The sequence below is a fragment of the Mustela nivalis genome (genome assembly GCF_964662115.1).
Source record: "Mustela nivalis genome assembly, chromosome: 8".
NCBI classification, from domain to species: Eukaryota; Metazoa; Chordata; class Mammalia; order Carnivora; family Mustelidae; genus Mustela; species Mustela nivalis.
This window is the reverse complement of record NC_139027.1, coordinates 73649681-73667164: the sequence shown is the minus strand read 5'-3', so window position 1 is coordinate 73667164 and position 17484 is coordinate 73649681. Positions and strand designations below refer to the sequence as shown.

At 41.4% G+C, this 17484-nt stretch overlaps 1 protein-coding gene across 2 annotated transcripts; it reads left to right on the top strand.

The window, feature by feature from the left end:
• The first annotated feature begins 12 nt into the window (after positions 1–12).
• On the top strand, positions 13–16694 carry UNC50 (unc-50 inner nuclear membrane RNA binding protein). Of its 2 annotated transcripts, XM_082746903.1 has the most exons (7): positions 15–175; positions 976–1174; positions 1276–1559; positions 2493–2613; positions 14490–14629; positions 14717–14818; positions 16343–16694. In XM_082746903.1, the coding sequence occupies exons 3-7, from the start codon at positions 1280–1282 to the stop codon at positions 16477–16479; spliced, it is 780 nt and encodes a 259-aa protein (XP_082603029.1). In that variant the 5' UTR covers positions 15–175; positions 976–1174; positions 1276–1279; the 3' UTR covers positions 16480–16694. The 2 variants fall into 2 exon arrangements, with proteins under 2 accessions (XP_082603028.1, XP_082603029.1); XM_082746902.1 differs by lacking the exon at positions 976–1174 and having other exon boundaries at positions 13–175.
• Positions 16695–17484: the final 790 nt, after the last annotated feature.

Below are 17484 nucleotides of genomic sequence, written 5' to 3'. Positions count from 1 at the left end.
CACTACAGGACCGAGAGGCCGCGCGCGCGGCGGAAGTGGACGCACGAGACGCGTCACGTCCCCAGTACTGGTTACGTTGCGGGAAGGGAAGTTGGCCCGGCGGCTGCTGGGCTTGGCTGCTGGGCGGAGGTGGTGGGCTAGCTTGGGTCCCTTGGAGGCCTCAGCGGGGCTTCAGGTGAGACCTGAGGACCGCTCCGTCCGTGCGCGGCTTCGGCTCGCCCGGCGCCTTTTTCTCCCGCCCCTCACAGTCCGACAAAGCCCACGGCCCTGGAGTGACCGTAGCCGGGTCCGTCTGCTCGGCGGGCGGTAGGGTTGCGGGTAAATCAAGGACGCCCAGTTACACTTGAATTTCACGTAGACTACGGGCAACGTCCGACACAGTGTTTCGGACGTGCTTCTACTAAAAATTACACCTGTATCGGAGATTCGAATGTAACTGGGCGACCTGTGGCTTTATCTGCTAAATATGGCAACCTCACCCGCAGCCCGGGGTAGACGAGGAGCCTCTGGGCTCGGAGCGGCGCTGCTTGGCGTCAGGGAGGCCTGGGAGGTAGAGGGTGTGGAGCGGGGACGTGGGCTGCGGGTTCGTGAGCCTGCTCTCACGGGGCTGCAGATTGATTCCACCGGACTCCCACGCCGCCATTCCCTCTGCTGAACTATTCAGGGAGTAAAACGCCATGGCCTCGAGTTTCGTTTTTATATCCCATTCCAGTGAACGAGTTTTTTGATGGTCTTGCACTGATGGACATGTGTGAACAGGCCTTTTATTTGTTTCTAATGGATTTTTAAAACGGATTCTCCTAACGACTTGATTAAGAGCAGGGGATTTTGGCTCCGTAGCCATCTCCGTGCTCATGAAGGAGTCACTTTACCTCCTAGTGATTTTCTTTCTCTCTCCCTCCTTCCCCTTTCCCGTCTCTCTCTGCTTCCCTCCCCCTGACCCGTGCTGCCTCCCCCCTCCCTCCTGCTTAACAGTAACTACCTGGGTGGGCTGCCTGAGGAGAGAAGTGAAGTGTGGGAAACTTAGGGATCCGGTAGGAGCGCTATGAAGGTTCAGAAGGTTGTGGTGCTCCCCTTGCTTGAAGTGCAGTGGGCAGTTCTTGAGCCCCCAAATAAGCCTCAGAACCACCTTCATTAGTTTTTGACCCCTCTTACCAAGGATTGTGGCAGAAAGGTAAGATGACCTCCCTCCTAAATATCTCACAAGAGGGTTGTTGGTAGCCAATAGTTTCTCAAGATTACTTGTAAAAGAAATTTTTTTTTTCTTCCATCTAGGAAGATGTTACCAAGTATTTCAGTGAATTCCCCAGTGCAGGGGAACGGAGTGTTGAACTCCAGGGATGCAGCAAGACACACAGCTGGAGCAAAACGCTACAAATACCTGAGAAGACTTTTTCGTTTTCGGCAGATGGACTTTGAGTTTGCTGCATGGCAGATGCTCTACCTATTTACTTCCCCACAGAGAGTTTACAGAAATTTTCATTATCGAAAGCAGACAAAGGATCAGTGGGCCAGAGATGACCCTGCTTTCTTGGTCCTGTTAAGTATTTGGCTCTGTGGTAAGTGTTAGTTTTACAGTAGAGTTGAAGAATGGTTTTAGAAGATTTTATTTTTTTATTTGAGAGAGAGCGCGAGTGAGCATGAGTGTGCACAAGTAGGGGGAAGGGCAGAGGGAGAAGGAGAACCAGTTCCATGCTGAGCAGGGAGCCCCATGCAGGGCTTGATCCCAGGACCCCAAGCCGAAGATTAACTGACTGAGCCACCCAGGCACCCCAAACTGAGTGTTTTAGATTGTACTTGTCATTTGCAGAATTGCGGGTCAGAATTTGGGATATTTGAAGCTGTTCCTTCCCTTCTGAAGCCTCAAATATCTCACAGGAAAGAATGTTATATTCTTTCTAGTTCTGAAGGTCCCAAGCAGATGCCAGAGTAAATTTTCCCCCCGGATCTTTGAAAAGCAGAGGACAGAGTAACTGTGTGTTTTAAATGCTATGATAAGTAAGTTGATACTAAATAAGTAAGTTGATACTAAATTCCATCGGGATGGGAGATTGCATTTCACAGGCAAATCTAGAGTGAGTTCTGAAAGTACTGATGTGAACTTGAGAAACTACTTTTAAATTTTCCAATACTGTAGTGAGAGAGTCCTAACCACCGTTACAGTGTAAATGTGTAAGATTTTTTTCACCTTTCCCTGGACTTAAGTATGTGAGTGCCTATTCAGAACTAGTGGTCTTTTAAATGTTGGGACTCCCCTGGGGAGCCACAGACAGGGACATCTACAGTAAACTACAGTTAGTTCAGTAGCCATTCTGTGTTTCAGGGTAGTCTGCTTTTCTCAATTCTATATACATATAACACATCTTTGGGGTTTTGTTTACATGACTGTCTCCTCCATTACACATGTGGGCATCTGGAGGGCAGGGATTTGTCCCGCCTATATCTCCAGAACCTAGCAGAACCTAGATTTATCATGCAAATCTTTCTTTCAGTGTCCACTATAGGATTTGGCTTTGTCCTGGACATGGGATTTTTTGAGACGATAAAGCTGCTCCTTTGGGTTGTTTTCATAGATTGTGTAGGCGTTGGTCTTCTCATATCAACTTTAATGTGGTAAGTACTATAACTTTGGTTTTTCAAGTGCTGCTGTAGAGCCTGCATTTGCTTCCATTAGAAATACAGTAGCTGATGAAAATTGAAACCAGTAACATGAACTGAAAGCATGAGTTAAATTTTTTTTATTATTGGAGTTTAGTTGGCATACAATTTTATATTTGTTTCAGGTGTATAGCACAGGGATTTGACAGTTATATACTTTATGAAATGTTCATCAAGATAAGTATAGTTACCACTTGTCACCATACAGTGTTGTTACATTATTGACAGTATTCCTTGTAATGTACTTTGTCTGTGTCTGATTTATTTTGTAACTGGAAGTTTGTACCTCTGAATCCCCTCTACCTAATACCGCCCATTCCTTTAACTCCATCTCCTCTACGAGTTTGTTCTTTATATTTATGAACCTGTTTCTGTTTTTTGTTCATTTTGTTTTTTAGATCTGCATGTAAGTGAAATGATACGGTATTTGTCTATGATTATACCCTCTAGTTGTCACTGATGGCAAGATCTCATTCTTTTCTTGACCAAGTAATTTTCCATCATGTGTGTGTGCGTGTTTGTATAATACATATATATGCCATTTTTTCTTTATCCATTCAACTATTGCTGGGTACTAAGATTGCTACCCAGTACTGGTACTGCGGGATCATTGGGTATTTCTCATTTTAATTTTTTGATATACCTTCATACTATTTTTCACAGTGGTTGCTCCAGATTATATTCCCACCAGCAGTGCACAAGGGTTGTCTTTTCTGTACATCCTTGGCAACACTGGTTTTTCCTTGTCTTTTTGATACTAGCCATTCTGACCGGTATAAGGTGGTATCTCATTGTACTTTTGATTTCCATTTCCCTGATGGTGAGTGATGCTGAGCATCTTTTCATGGGTCAGTTGGCTATTTGTATGTCTTCTTTGAAAAAAATGTTCTGTTCCTCTGCCCATTTTTTAATTGGATATTTTTTTTAGTGTTGTATAAGTTTTTATTTTGGATACGAACCCCTTATCAAATGTATCACTTGCAAATAAATCTCTTCTCATATTCACTTGGTTGCCTTTTTATTTTGTTTGTGGTTTCCTTTGCTATGCAAAGCTTTTTAATTTGGTGTAGTCCCAATAGTTCATTTTTGCTTTTGTTTACCTTGCCTGAGGAGACAGATCCATAGAAGTGTTGCTGAGGCCAATGTCCAAAAGATAACTGCTTATGTTTTCTTTTAGGAGTTTTATGGCTTCATGTCTCATATGTAGTTCTTTAATCCATTTTGAATTTATTTTTGTGTATGGTGTAAGAAAGTGCTCCATTTTCATTCTTTTGAATGTAACTGTCCAGTTTTTCCAACACCATTTATTGAAGAGACTGTCTTCCCTATTGTATATGGTTTTCTCCTTTGTCATAGGTTGACCATGTAAGTGTTAGTCTATTTCTTGGGTCTATATCCAGTTCCATTGATCTGTCTGGTTTTGTGGTTTTTTTTTTTTTTTTTTTTTTTTTTATTTGTCAGAGAGAGAGAGAGAGAGAGCAAGAGCGAGCACAGGCAGAGTGGCAGGCAGAGTCAGAGGGAGAAGCAGGCTCCCTGCGGAGCAAGGAGCCCGATGTGGGACTCGATCCCAGGACGCTGGGATCATGACCTGAGCCGAAGGCAGCTGCTTAACCAACTGAGCCACCCAGGCGTCCCTGTCTGGTTTTGTTTTGTGTGAGTTTTGTTGTTGTTGTTTTAGAAAACATGAGAGCAAGCAGGGGTGAGGGAGCAGAGGGAGAGAAAGAGAGAATCTTAAGCAGGCTCCAGTGCCCAGCATGAAGGTTGTCTAATTTGTTGTCTTATAACTTTTTTTAGTAATCTGTTGTAATCCTTTGTATTTCTGTGGTATCAGTTGTTACTTCTCTTTCATTTTTGGTTTTACTTACTTGAGTTCTGTCTCTTTTTCTTCTCTGGCTGCGTGTTTTATCAATTTTGTTTATCTTTTCAAAGAACCAGCTCTTGGTTTTGTTGATTATTCTATTGTTTTTATCAGTTCCTATTTCATTTCTTTTTACTCTGATTTTTATTACTTTCTTATTTCTGTTAACTTTCGGTTTTGCTTGTCATCTTTTCTCATGCTTAGGTGTAAAGTTAGATTACTTGAAATTTTTGTTGTTTTTTTTTTGAGGTATGCCTGTTAGAACTTCCCTCTTGGAACTGCTTTTGCTGTGTCCCAAACATTTTTGGAACATTGTGTTTCCATTTTCATTTGTCTCAAGGTATTTTTTTATTTCCTCTTTGGTTTTGTTGTTGTATATTGTTGTTGTTTTGTTGTATTTTAGTAGCAGGTTGTTTAGCCTTCACATGTTTATGGTTTTTCCAGTTTTGTTTTGTTTTGTTTTGTAATTGATTTCTAGTTTCATACCATGTAGTTGGAAAAGATCCTTGATATGATTTCAGTCTTACTAAATTTATTGAGATTTGTTTTATGGCCTCAAATGTGATCTGTTCTGGAGAGCGTTTTATATGCACTTGAAAAGATTGTGTATTCTGCTCTTTTTGGATGGAATATTCTGTGTATATGCATCTGATAAGATATCTAAAGCTACACCTTCCATATTGATTTTGTCTAGATGATCTATCCATTGATGTAAGTGGGTTGTTAAGGTCCCCTATTTTGTATTACTATCAATTTAAGATTTTATTTATTTGACAAAGAGAGATCACAAGTAGGCAGAGAGGCAGGTGGTGGTGTTAGGGGAAGCAGGCTCCCTGCTGAGCAGAGAGCCTGATTTGGAGTTTAATCCCAGGACCCTGAGGTCATGACCTGAGCCGAAGGCAGAGGCTTAACCCATTGAACCACCCAATTGCCCTTATTACTATCAATTTCTGTATTTGTGTCTGTTAGTATTTGCCTTATGTATTTGGGTGTTCCTGTGTTGGGTACATAGATATTTATAATTGTTATGTTCTTTTGTTGGATCATTTATCATTATGTAGTGCCTTTATCATTATGTAGTGCCTTGTTTTGGCTCTTGTTACAGTGTTTTGAAGCATATTTCATGTGAAAGAAGTATTGCTGCCCTGAAAAGTAATACCTACGTATTTCTTTTTTTGGGGAGTGGGGGGCTTCCATCTGCATAGAGTATCTTTTTTTCCACCCCTTCACTTTCAGTCTGTATATGTCTATAGGTTTGAAGTGAGTCTTGCTGTCAGCCTATAGCTGGGTCTTGTTATTTTATCCATTCAGTCGTCGTATGTCTTTTTTTTTTTTAAGTTTTTATTTTAATTCCTATCATAAAGTGTTACATTGGTTTCAGGTGTATGGAATAGTCATTAAACACTTATATACATCACCCGTCACCCTATGCTCATCACAAGTGCACTCCTTAATCCCTATCACTTCCTTCACCACCCCCATCTCCCCTCTGGTAACCATCAGTTTGTTCTCTCTAATTAAGTCTTTTTCTTAATTTGTCTCTGTCTTTTTTTTTTCCTTTGCTTGTTTTGCTTCATAAATTCCACACGAGTGAAATCATATGTTGTCTTTCTCTGACCTGTTTCTATTAGGATTGTATGCTCCAGCTCCATCCATATTGTTGCAAATAACAAGATTTCATTTTATGGCTGAATAATATTCCGTTATAGATGCCACATCTTTATCCATCCATCAGCCCATGGACACAGAGCTACTTCCATATCTTAACTGTTATAAATAATGCTGCTATAAACATAAGGGTGTATGTATCCCTTTAAATTAGTGTTCTTGTATTCCTTTGGTAAATACCCAGTAGTGCAGTTGCTGGATGGTAGGGAAGCTCTATTTTTAACTTTCTGAGGAACCACCACACTATTTTCCGGAGTAGCTGCGCGAGTTTGCATTCCTTCCAGCAATGGACAAGGGTTCCTTTTTCTCCACACCAACACCTGTTGTTTCTTGTGTTGTCGATTTTAGCCATTCTCACAGGTGTGGGGTGATACCTCATTGTCGTTTTGACGTTCATTTCCCTGATGATGAGTGATGTTGAGCATCTTCTCATGTGTCTGTTGGCCATCTGGATGTCTTCTTTGGAAAAATGCCTGTTCATGTTTTCAGCCCATTTTTTAATTGGATTATTGGTTTTTTGGGTGTTAAGTTTTATGAATTCTTTATATATTTTGGATACTAGTCCTTTATCAGGTAGATCATTTGCAACTATCTCCCATTCAGTAGGTTTCCTTTCAGTTTTGTTTTTTCCTTTGCTAAGCAGAAGCATCTTATTTTGATGTAGTCCCAGTAGTTTATTTTTGCTTTTGTTTCTCTTGCCTCAGGAGACCTATCTAGAAAGAAGTTGCTATGGCCATTGTCAAAGAAGTTACTGCTGGTGTTTTCTAGATTTTTATGGTATTAGGTTTTAACATTTATGTCTTTAATACATTTTGAATTTATTTTTGTGTGGCATAAGAAAGTGGTCCAGTTTCATTCTTCTACATGTAGCTGTTCAGTTTTCCCAACACCATTTGTAGAAGAGATTGTCTTTTTTTCTGGTTTTGACCATATAATTCTGGGTTCATTTCTGGGTTTTCTGCTGTGTTCCATTGGTCTGTGTGTCTTTTTTTTTTTTTTTTTAAAGATTTTATTCATTTATTTGACAGAGAGATCACAAGTAGGCAGAGAGGCAGGCTCCCCGCTGAGCAGAGAGCCCGATGCAGGTCTCAATCCCAGGACCCTGAGATCATGACCTGAGTCAAATGCAGAGACTTAACCCACTGAGCCACTCAGGTGCCTTATGTGTCTCTTTTGGTGCCAGTATCCTACCGTGTTCATCAGTACAGTTTTGTAGTACAACTTGAAATCTGGAATAGTAACACCTCCAGCTTTGTTTTTCTTTTTTCAGATGGCTTTGGCTATTCAGGGTCTCTTGTGGTTCCATACAGAATTTTGGATTGTTTGTTCCAGTTTTGTAAAAAAATGCTATTGGTGTTTTGATTGAGATTGCATTAAATGTGTAGATTGCTTTGTTATGAATGAAAATAGTGTGAGTATTTTAACAATATTTGTTCTTCCAGTCAATGAGCATGGAATATATTTCCATTTCTTTGTGTTGTCTTCAATTTCTTTTATCAGTGTTTTGTAGTTTTCACAATACAGGTCTTTCATCTCTTTGATTCCTAGGGTTTTGCAGATGGGTTTCCTTAATTTCTCTTTCTGCTACTTCATTATTGGTGTATAATTTCTTTACATTGACTTTGCATCCTGCAACTTTACTGAATTCATTTATCAGTTCTAGCAGTGTTTTGGGGCAGTCTTTCAGGTTTTCTATATATGCTATCAACTCATCTGCAAATAGTGAAAGTTTTACTTCATTGTTACCAGTTTGGTTGCCTTTTATTTCTTTTTGTTGCTTGATTGCTATGGCTAGACTTCTAGTTCACCCTGTCTTTTGATTGGAGCATTTAGACCATTTACATTGAAAGTAGTTATTGGTAGGTATGTACTTATTCCTATCTTGTTAGTTTTTTGCTTGTTTTTGTTCTTCTGTTCCTTTTCTTTTCTTTCCTTGTAATTGATGACATTTTTTAGTGTTATGCTTGGATTCTTTTCTCTTTTTTGTGTATCTATTATAGGTTTTGATTTGTGTTTACTGTGAGGTTCATATATAACATTCTGTGTATATAGCAGTTTCTAGTAAGTTGATGGTCACTTAAGTTGGAACACGTTCTAAAACCACTACATTTTTATGCCCCCCTCCATGTTCTTTGTCATATTTTACAATTTTTTTCTAAGTCCTTTAACTAATTTTTAGATAATTGGTTATACTGCTTTTTACTGCTTTTTACTGTTATACTGGTTTTACTGCTTTACTATAATTGGTTTTACTGCTTTTGTCTTTTAAGCTTCATGCTAGCTTTATAAGTGAGTGATCTATTCCCTTTATTGTATATTTGCTTTTACTTGTGAAATTTTTTTCTTCACATTTTTCTTTTAATTTTGGCTTTTTTTTCCCCTTGCTTAAGGAGATCCTTTTAATATTTCAAGGACAGTTTAGTGGTGGTGAACTCTAGCTTTTGTTTGAGAAACTCTTTCTCTCTCCTTCAGTTCTGAATGTTAACCTTGCTAGATTGAGTATTCTTGGTTGTAGGTGTTTTCCTTTCAGCACTTTGGATTTATCAAGTCACTTCCTTCTGGCCTGCAACGTTCTGTTGAGAAATCAGCTGAGTGCTTTATTGGCCTTCCTTGGGTTTTCTTTTGCTGCATTAAGATTCTGCCTTTGGGGCGCCTGGGTGTCTCAGTGGGTTAAGCCGCTGCCTTCGGCTCAGATCATGATCTCAGGGTCCTGGGATCGAATCCCGCATCGGGCTCTCTGCTCAGCAGGGAGCCTGCTTCCTCCTCTCTCTCTCTGCCTACTTGTGATCTCTGTTAAATAAATAAAGAAAATCTTTAAAAGAAAATCTTTAAAAAAAAAAAAGATTCTGTCTTTAATATTTGACATTTTAATTATTATTTGATTGGTGTGAGCCTTCATGGGTTCATTTTGTTTAGGCTTCTCTATGTACCTGGACCTGGATGTCTGTGTCCTTCCCCTAGTTAGAGAAGTTTCTAGCAATTATTTCTTCAAGTAAGTTTTCTGCCCTTCTCTGTTCTCCTTCTGGGATAGCCATAATGAAAATGTTAATATGCTTGAAATTGTCCCCAAGACTCAGTCTGTCCTTATTTTTGTTTTTAATTCTTGTTTCTTTTTGTTGTTCAGTTTGGTTGCTTTCCATTTCCAGATTGCTCGTCCATTCTTCTGTGTCCTTTAATCTGCTGCTGTTTCTCTCTAGTGTCGTTTTCATTTCAGTTGCTGTATTCTTCAGCTCTGCTTGGCTCTTAGATTTTCTGTTTACCCTCTCTTCTTCCAAGTCTGCTGAGCTTCTTGTTGAACTGTTTGTCAGGTACGCTGTTTATCTTGTCCCTTCACTTGAAGTATATTCCTCTGCCTCATTATTTTGTTTTACTTTCTGTATTTGTTTCTGTGAACTGGGCGGGATGGCTACTTCTCCTCTTGAAGGATTGGTCCTGTTTAGGACTGTCCCATACAGACTGTGGATGCCTGTTGGCCTTGGCTGGCTGGAGCTGTAGTGGGCATGGGCTGGAGGGGGCTCTCTGGGTGTCCCACACCAGGTGTACCCTAGTGGGACATCTGAAGCTGAAGTGGGCGGGAGCTGGGGCTGTCCTGGGGCACTCTGCCTGGGGATGGCCCTGATGGAATAGCTGGAGTCGAAGTGGGCTCAGGCTGGTGTTCCCAGGGCGCTCTACACCGTGGGGAACTTGGTAGGAGAATTGGAGCTAAAGTTGCTGTATGCTAGGGGTGTGGGGCTCACTTAAGTGCTGGCTAGTTAGGGCATCTATACCCTGTTCCAGTTTGAGTGATTAGGCGAGGTGGAGGGGCCATAAGCAGTGGTGCTTACCAGCTCATTTGGCCTCAGAATGTGTTCCCACAGGCCTTGGTCAATTGGCTGAGGGTTAGTTTTTGGTTTTTATTCTAGTTGTCTTTTAAGCCACTACTTTTTTGTGTGTGCCTTAGTGGGGTTTAGGCTGATGTGGGCTAGGGTCCCAGGGTTCACTGAAGTGGCAGGCTGGTTGGGTGGCCATATCCCACTCCCATCTGTGCTGGCAGTGTTGGGCTTGGGAGAGAGAGGAAACATACACTGTGGCACTTGCCAGCCCTCCGACTACTGAAGACCAGTTCCTCAGGACCCAGCTGTTTGGCAGATGCTCTGGCAGATGCTCGAGGGCTAGTTCCTTTGAATTCTAGTTGCCCTTTGAAACTGAGGCTTTTTTCCATCCTTTTGCGTGTTAGAATCTATTCCTGGTTCCTTGGTTCTGTCCCTCCCCACTGCAGTTGGCGTGTCAGGGGTGGGGTTTCTGTTGTTACTGTGTCTCCATCTCTCCTATTCTCTGTGTGGTCCCTCTGTTCTTTGTTGGGCAGAAGCTGTTCAGTCAGCCCTCAGTTCTTTTTCCAGAGGAATTACTCTGTATGTTGGTATAGATTTGGTTTGTCCATGGAGGGGAATTCAGGGTCCTCCTCCATCACCATCTTGAATCCTGTCTCCTGAAAGCATCACTTTTGATTGCCAAGATTATTATAACTTGCCCTCCCTAAGTCACTATTATGCAGTTAGCCAAGTCTGCTTGTCCAGATGATGGCATGGTTTTTCCTGTATTTGTCGGTGGGTCACTTCTAGATGTTTAAGCTATAGAGGGTTATTTCATGGCATCTTACTTTGAATATCAGACATTAAATGAAGAACATTTGAAAAAGGATTTGTTAAACTTCCGGTGCCTTCTTGCCGCGGCGCAGGTTTTATTGAACAGGTATGCAGGCTCACTTCTGCGTTTGGTTTAATGACGGTAGTGTACTGAGTGGAAGTGTTTAATTCCAGCATTTGGTTTTTCCATTTTCTCATAGATGCAGGCCCTTACATGGTTCGCATGCCAGATGAGGGGACTGGATGTGTCAAGTGAGCTCATAAAAGGCTGGTGGTTAAGTAGGGGTCGTGGTCATTGTGCATCAGAGAAATATGGAAATTTTAGCCACAGAGAGGCCTAGGTTCAAATGCCAGCTCATTTAGTGTAACTCTTAGTCCCGGTATCTTTTATAAAATGGAGTTATCTAATTTGTAAGGTATTTGAAAATATTGTGGTGTGAAAAGTACCTGGTATATAGGAAGTGCTCAGTAAATAGTGGCTGTTAGTATTTTTTTTTTTAATTTTATTTATTTGACAGGGATCACAAGTAGGCAGAGAGGCAGGTAGAGAGAGAGAGGGAGGCAGGCTCCCTCCTGAGCAGAGAGCCTGATGTGTGGCTCGATCCCAGGACCCTAGGATCATGACCTGAGCCGAAGGCAGAGGCTTTAACCCACTGAGCAACCCAGGTGCCCCAGTGGCTGTTAATATTTTAAACAAATCCTGAAACTGGAACTCTGATGATACCAATGTATTATTTCCATTTGTAACTCCTTAGAGTTTTGTATGTGGTTGGTAGGCAGTAAATGCTATGTGTCATTAACTTGGAATTCTAAAATCTGGCTTAAGACTACTACTAATATAAATTACATATTCATTATCAAAAACATGGCATATGAAATAATTTCAGCAAATAAGGCTTTCAGAGGAATAGGTTACAGCAGGTATTCTACCATGAATGTGTTGACTCTGGAGGGCCACAGAGACCAAGTCATTCTGGAGTTCAGCAGCTTTAGTGTGAGTCCGTATTACAGTTTCAGTTAAATAGAAAGGGACTCTGAGGGTGCCTAGTTGGTATAGTTGGTTAAGTATCCAACTCCTGACCTCAGCTCAGGTCTTGATTTCAATCTTGAGTTCAAGCCCAACACTGGACATGGAGCCTACTTATTAAAAAAAAAGAAGAAGAAGAAAGGAGGGGACTGACTTGGTATATTTCTCAAAAGCTACATTGTGTTGCATTGTGTTATGAATTGTATTAGAAATGATGACATGGGGGCACCTGGGTGGCTCAGTGGGTTAAAGCCTCTCCTTCAGCTCAGGTCATGACCTCAGGGTCCTGGGATTGAGCCCTCATCAGGCTCTCTGCTCAGCAGGGAGCCTGCTTCCCCTTCTGTCTGCCTCTCTGCCCACTTTTGATCTCTCTCTCTCTGTCAAATAAATAAATAAAATCAAGAAATGGTGACATGTGGTTGCTGTCATCCTAGAGGTACCACAGGAACCAGCAGGAGGAGATGTCAGGGAGAGATGGGACCATTGATTCCTAGTACCAAATGCATAGCATGGCAGTCAGAAGCAGCATACCAGGTCTGGTAGTGTAGGGTGACACTCACCAGCTCGGGAAGATAGGTGACTGTAGAATTTGGCCTTTAGTGCACTTCAGAAAAAAGAGTTGGACTTCATCGCATAGTTTGCATGTGCTGGTTGGGGAGTGGAAGAGAGGTGGAGAACTTGGAGGCTTTGGGGTAAGGAAATAGCAGATTCACACTGGAAGGAAAATCCAGTCTGTGGCTGCGAAGGAGCTGAAGCTGGATACAACTGTGGAGTCTGCACAGGAGGAGAGCAGGCCCAGACAGCACGGTGAGCTCAGGAAGAGAGGAGAGAGATGGATCAGCGAGCATCTGTGAGAATTGGGTATGAGGAGGGTAGGGAAGAGTGGCAGGTGCAGATGAAGCATTCCATGTTAGACGTGCTGAGTTCTGGTGGCTTGAGGATTTTAGTGGAAATGAAGGTAGACTCTGAGGTAGAGGACTCTGACCCTGTCTGGGCCAAGAAGAGGACAGGACTGGCATCATTAATATGGAAGTGGGAGGTGAAAGCCACAGATGTCTTGAGCTCTCCCAGAAGGAGTATCTGTTCTAGAGGGAGGACAGAAGTGCCCATGTACAGTATAAGCAAAGGGGTGGGAGCACCACAGAATGGGAGCTCTTGGGTAGTGAACGGAATGCTTGTTCTGTTCTTTTAAGGGCACATGTTCTTGGCGAAAGTGGAAGATATTTTGCTAAGTTAAGAGTTTGTTCAAACAAAGCTATATTAGTTGGGTATTTTGTTAACTGTACAGACCTGTTTTATTAGTACTGTACTATGTTCTATCCCTTGTTTTTTCTTTTTATTTCTATGGTAGGCATAGCATTTTAACTGTACCCTTGAAAAGAAATCACACACATGAAAGTCCACTGAATTTCTGCAGTTGTGTTTTTAATACAAATAATCCATTTTGTTATTACCCTTTGAAGGTCTAATTTTCTTTTACATGGGTATTTTACTTCTCATTCACTCATCATGTAACTGAACTCATAGGTCATGTTGTAGAACACTGACAGAAGCTTGAAGAATTATTCTTATGGCTAAGTACATCACTGGCACACTTCCCTGTTTGCTCATCTTTTAATGGAGAGGTGAGCTATTTGGTGTTAGGACTTTGACCTATTCTGTATCTAGTTCATTCCTTGTGGGGGAGAGGTCTTACTCAGGCCCATGGCCTTAAATACCATATACACATGGAAGTACAGTCTGGAATTTAGAGAAGAGGTCGAAGATGGATGAGTTTGTATTTCGACCTCTTCTCTAAATTCCAGACTGGTACTTCTTACTCCATGTTAACGGGCATCTTCAGCATGACACATCCAAATCCAAACTCCTGCACTGCCCAGACCGCTCTTTCTGCAGCAGTGCCCACAGTAGCTCATGGCAACTCAGTCTTCCATTGGTTTCAGACAGAAATCTCTCAGTCACCCTTGACTGCTCATTTCCCCCACGGCACCACCTGCACTACTACCACCCTTGCTTACCTTTTTCCCAGTAGCCTCCCAATTGGTGTCTCCATTTCCCCTCTTGTCCCTGTAGTCTGTTCTCAGATCAACAGTCACGGGAACTTATGTTAAAACAGTGAATCAGACACCCTTCTGGGAACTCCAGTGACTCCTTATTTCATCAAGAATAAAAGCCCAAAGGTCTTAAATGGCCATAGGTGCCAGAAGATCTGGCTCCTGCTTCATTTCCTGCCACTTTTCTCACTTGTTCCAGGCACACTGGTCTCCTCACCCATGCCTCAAACAAGCCAGGTCCCCTGCTACCTCCTCTGTACTCGTCTACCTCTGCCACTTGTGTTTGGACTCCCCTCTGCCTGAATGCTCTGCCCCAGGTAATTCCCATCCCTCCCCTTGGGTCTTGACCCAGATGTTAACCTTCGTAGGACTATCCTATTTAACACTGCATTTCAGCTTTGTATTTTCTGTCCTTTATTGCTTGATTTTTCTCCATCATGCCATCTGACGACTCCAGCTAGGCTGAAGGCAGAGATCTGTTTCTTCACCTCTTGGTCTCCAATATCTTGAGGAATGCTTAGTACACAGAAGGTAGTCAGTAAATATTTACGGGATTAACATTATTGTATTGTGAAAGAAATTTTAACTTTGCTCTTCAGGTTTATCTCGAACAAGTACTTAGTGAAGCGGCAAAGCAGGGACTACGATGTGGAGTGGGGTTACGCCTTCGACGTGCATCTAAATGCTTTTTATCCTCTCTTAGTTATTCTGCATTTTATCCAGCTCTTCTTCATTAACCGTAAGTAGTGTTGCTTCTTACACTATCATCAAAAAGTCACCATTGTATACACTAAAAAGAGATTCAGTGTACACATCTCTTTTGCAGATGTTATCCTGACGGACACATTTATTGGATATTTTGTTGGAAATACCTTGTGGCTGGTGGCAGTGGGCTATTATATCTACGTAACCTTTCTAGGATACAGTGGTAAGTCATGAATGATTTTGGTTGACTGAAAATGGCGGGGGGAGGGGTGCTGTAATAGTAACGTAAGTAGCTTACTTTCAGATGAGGGCACAGAAATTTTAATTTGTCCAGTCATTCAGCTAGAAAGTGGCATGGCTGATGTATAACAAACTTTGTAATTTTAAGGAGCCGTGTTAGACCAGACTGATATCTCGAAGTTACTTGCAGGAACACATGACCCACTTCCTTTTGTCCCTGGCTTTCTGGTTCTGGGTCCCCATGGCCAGTTAGGGTGGGACATGGGCTGGGTCTAATTTCTGGTCGGATAGCTAAACGAACCTTTACAAATCTTTGTCAAAGTGTTAAAACCTTTGCCTCACTTTGTTTTTATGATCACTGTGTGATTCTACAGATGGTCACAATTCAGGCCCAACCTTTATGGCTAAACCCTTCTAGAAATTTCTTTTTCTTAGTATGAATGAGAAACCTTTTTGTTAATTCAGCTTGTCCTTTCTTTTCACTCTGGAGGGTCAGGACCTCACTGTAAATACACACTCCGGTGCACAAATACAACTCCTCTATTCAGAGGTGTTCTTAGCCCCAGATGCTAGCCACTGTGCCCGGGACCATGTGACTCCCTCGAGTTGTAATACTTTTCTGGACATGGGGAGTCTGTTCTCTAATTCAGAGGAGGTGTTTTTGACATACTATGTTCAGGTTTTTATGAATTTTCACTTATTTTTGAGAAAGCTTTAAATTGTGATTAGCATACTACAACATTGTGGTTTCTCTAACTGGATTTGGATCACTCATTTGGTAACTCCCTATAATTAAATTGAGTACAGCTCGGCTTCAGTTTGGCGACTTTCTAGAAAATAAATATTTAGGTTAGAATGCATGTGGTAGGGACCCACTAAGTAGTGACCAAGAAGAAAACCTGGATCTTTGGAGACAGATTTTATTATTTTTAAAGTTTATTTAAAGTAGGCTCCATACCCGGTGTGGGGCTTGAACTTAATGACCCCTAAGCTCAAGAATTGCATGTTGTTCTGACGGAGCCAGGCAGGAACTTGAGGGACAGATTTTATATTTGGGAGTTTTGTTCTTTCCTGAAGCCTGGTACACTTACTAGTTGATCTCATGTAAAGGGGAGGTGTTATGCTTCCAGTATTGGGAAATCTCAAAGAGCTAAAAGTTGGACTCGTAGAGGCTTCTACACAGAGTCCCCTGTGTAAATCCACCACTGTTCAGTATTTCCTGACATCTGTCCCTTACTCTTCGCCTCTCAAGTTCCGAATCTGCTGCTCACTCAGCCTTTGTGCTAAGCTGACCTCTCAGCCTGGGTTCTCAGGTGCAGCTGTGATGCGGCAGTCACACCCATGAGCAGGGTGCAGAGCAGAGTCAGCCTTGAGAGCAGTGGCTCGGCTCGCAGATTCAGAACACGTGGGGCTTCTTGGCCCCACCTATCGTATGTAGTAAGCACTTTCAGAAAGTTCATGAGGTAGATTTCCTTTTTTTAAAAAAACTGATTTGTTTCTTTTCCAGCATTGCCATTTTTGAAAAATACAGTAATTCTTCTTTATCCATTTGCGCCTCTCATTCTGCTCTACGGCCTGTCCCTGGCACTAGGATGGAACTTCACCCACACACTGTGCTCCTTCTACAAGTACAGAGTAAAGTAAAGGCACTGAGAGACTATGCCATCTTACCTGTGCCATAGGCAGAGTTGGTGAGGGGATGATTTCTTCTGAAACTTGTAAATAAACTGTCTTTGTAGATATCTTCAGAGTGTAAAGTTTGCAAATTTGAGTAAGTATATAATTTAACGCTATTGTCAATACATTCCTTAAAACTACTAAAAGGTACATTTCTATAATAAATATTTTTTAAAGAAAAATCATTTGGAGAACTTGATAATCAGTTCCTGACAAGATTTGTAGTCTGGCCTCATTTCTCATGGGCTGTATTTTCAACATTTGCCTAGTACAACCTTAACAACCCTCCCTGACCTGTACTGTAACTCAAAGACGAATCACTGCACTACAGACCATAAGATCATTTACATTTTCTATACAAAGGAAGTGCCAAACAAAATATCTTCAATTGAACAGGCTGCTGCCACGGACATAATAGATAAGTAACACTTGTATAACACTGGTCATCCCTGTCTTAACATGAAGGCTCTTTTTCTTTCTTTGAAGACCTCTCCAAAACCCACATAACTAGAAATAGTTGTAAGTAAACTTTATCAGTGTTGAAGCTAATAATAACAAAACTCGCTACTCATTAACAAAACTTGCTACTCATTAAGTAAGTTTTACCTATTTTTATTAGAAGGAATCTTGAATTCAACATGGCTTCTTAAACATCTTTATTCCAAACACATGAACGGTTGTGGCACAGAGAAACAGTAATGAAAGGCACAGTCAACAGGACCAGTTAATAGGTTTTCAATTATAGCAGCAAATTTGGAAATAATCTTCCTTTAAAAATCTTAACAGGTACCTAAAATATTACTACAGATATTACCCATTCACCCAATGAAAACATTTTAAGGAAAATATGTACAATACATTTAAGGAGAAAAAAAAATCTGGTACAGCCTGGAAAAGCAATTCCTCAGGCACCTTCTCGAAGGGGTGCTTCCAGAAACATCTATGACGTTTCCAAACAGTGTTTTTGATGAG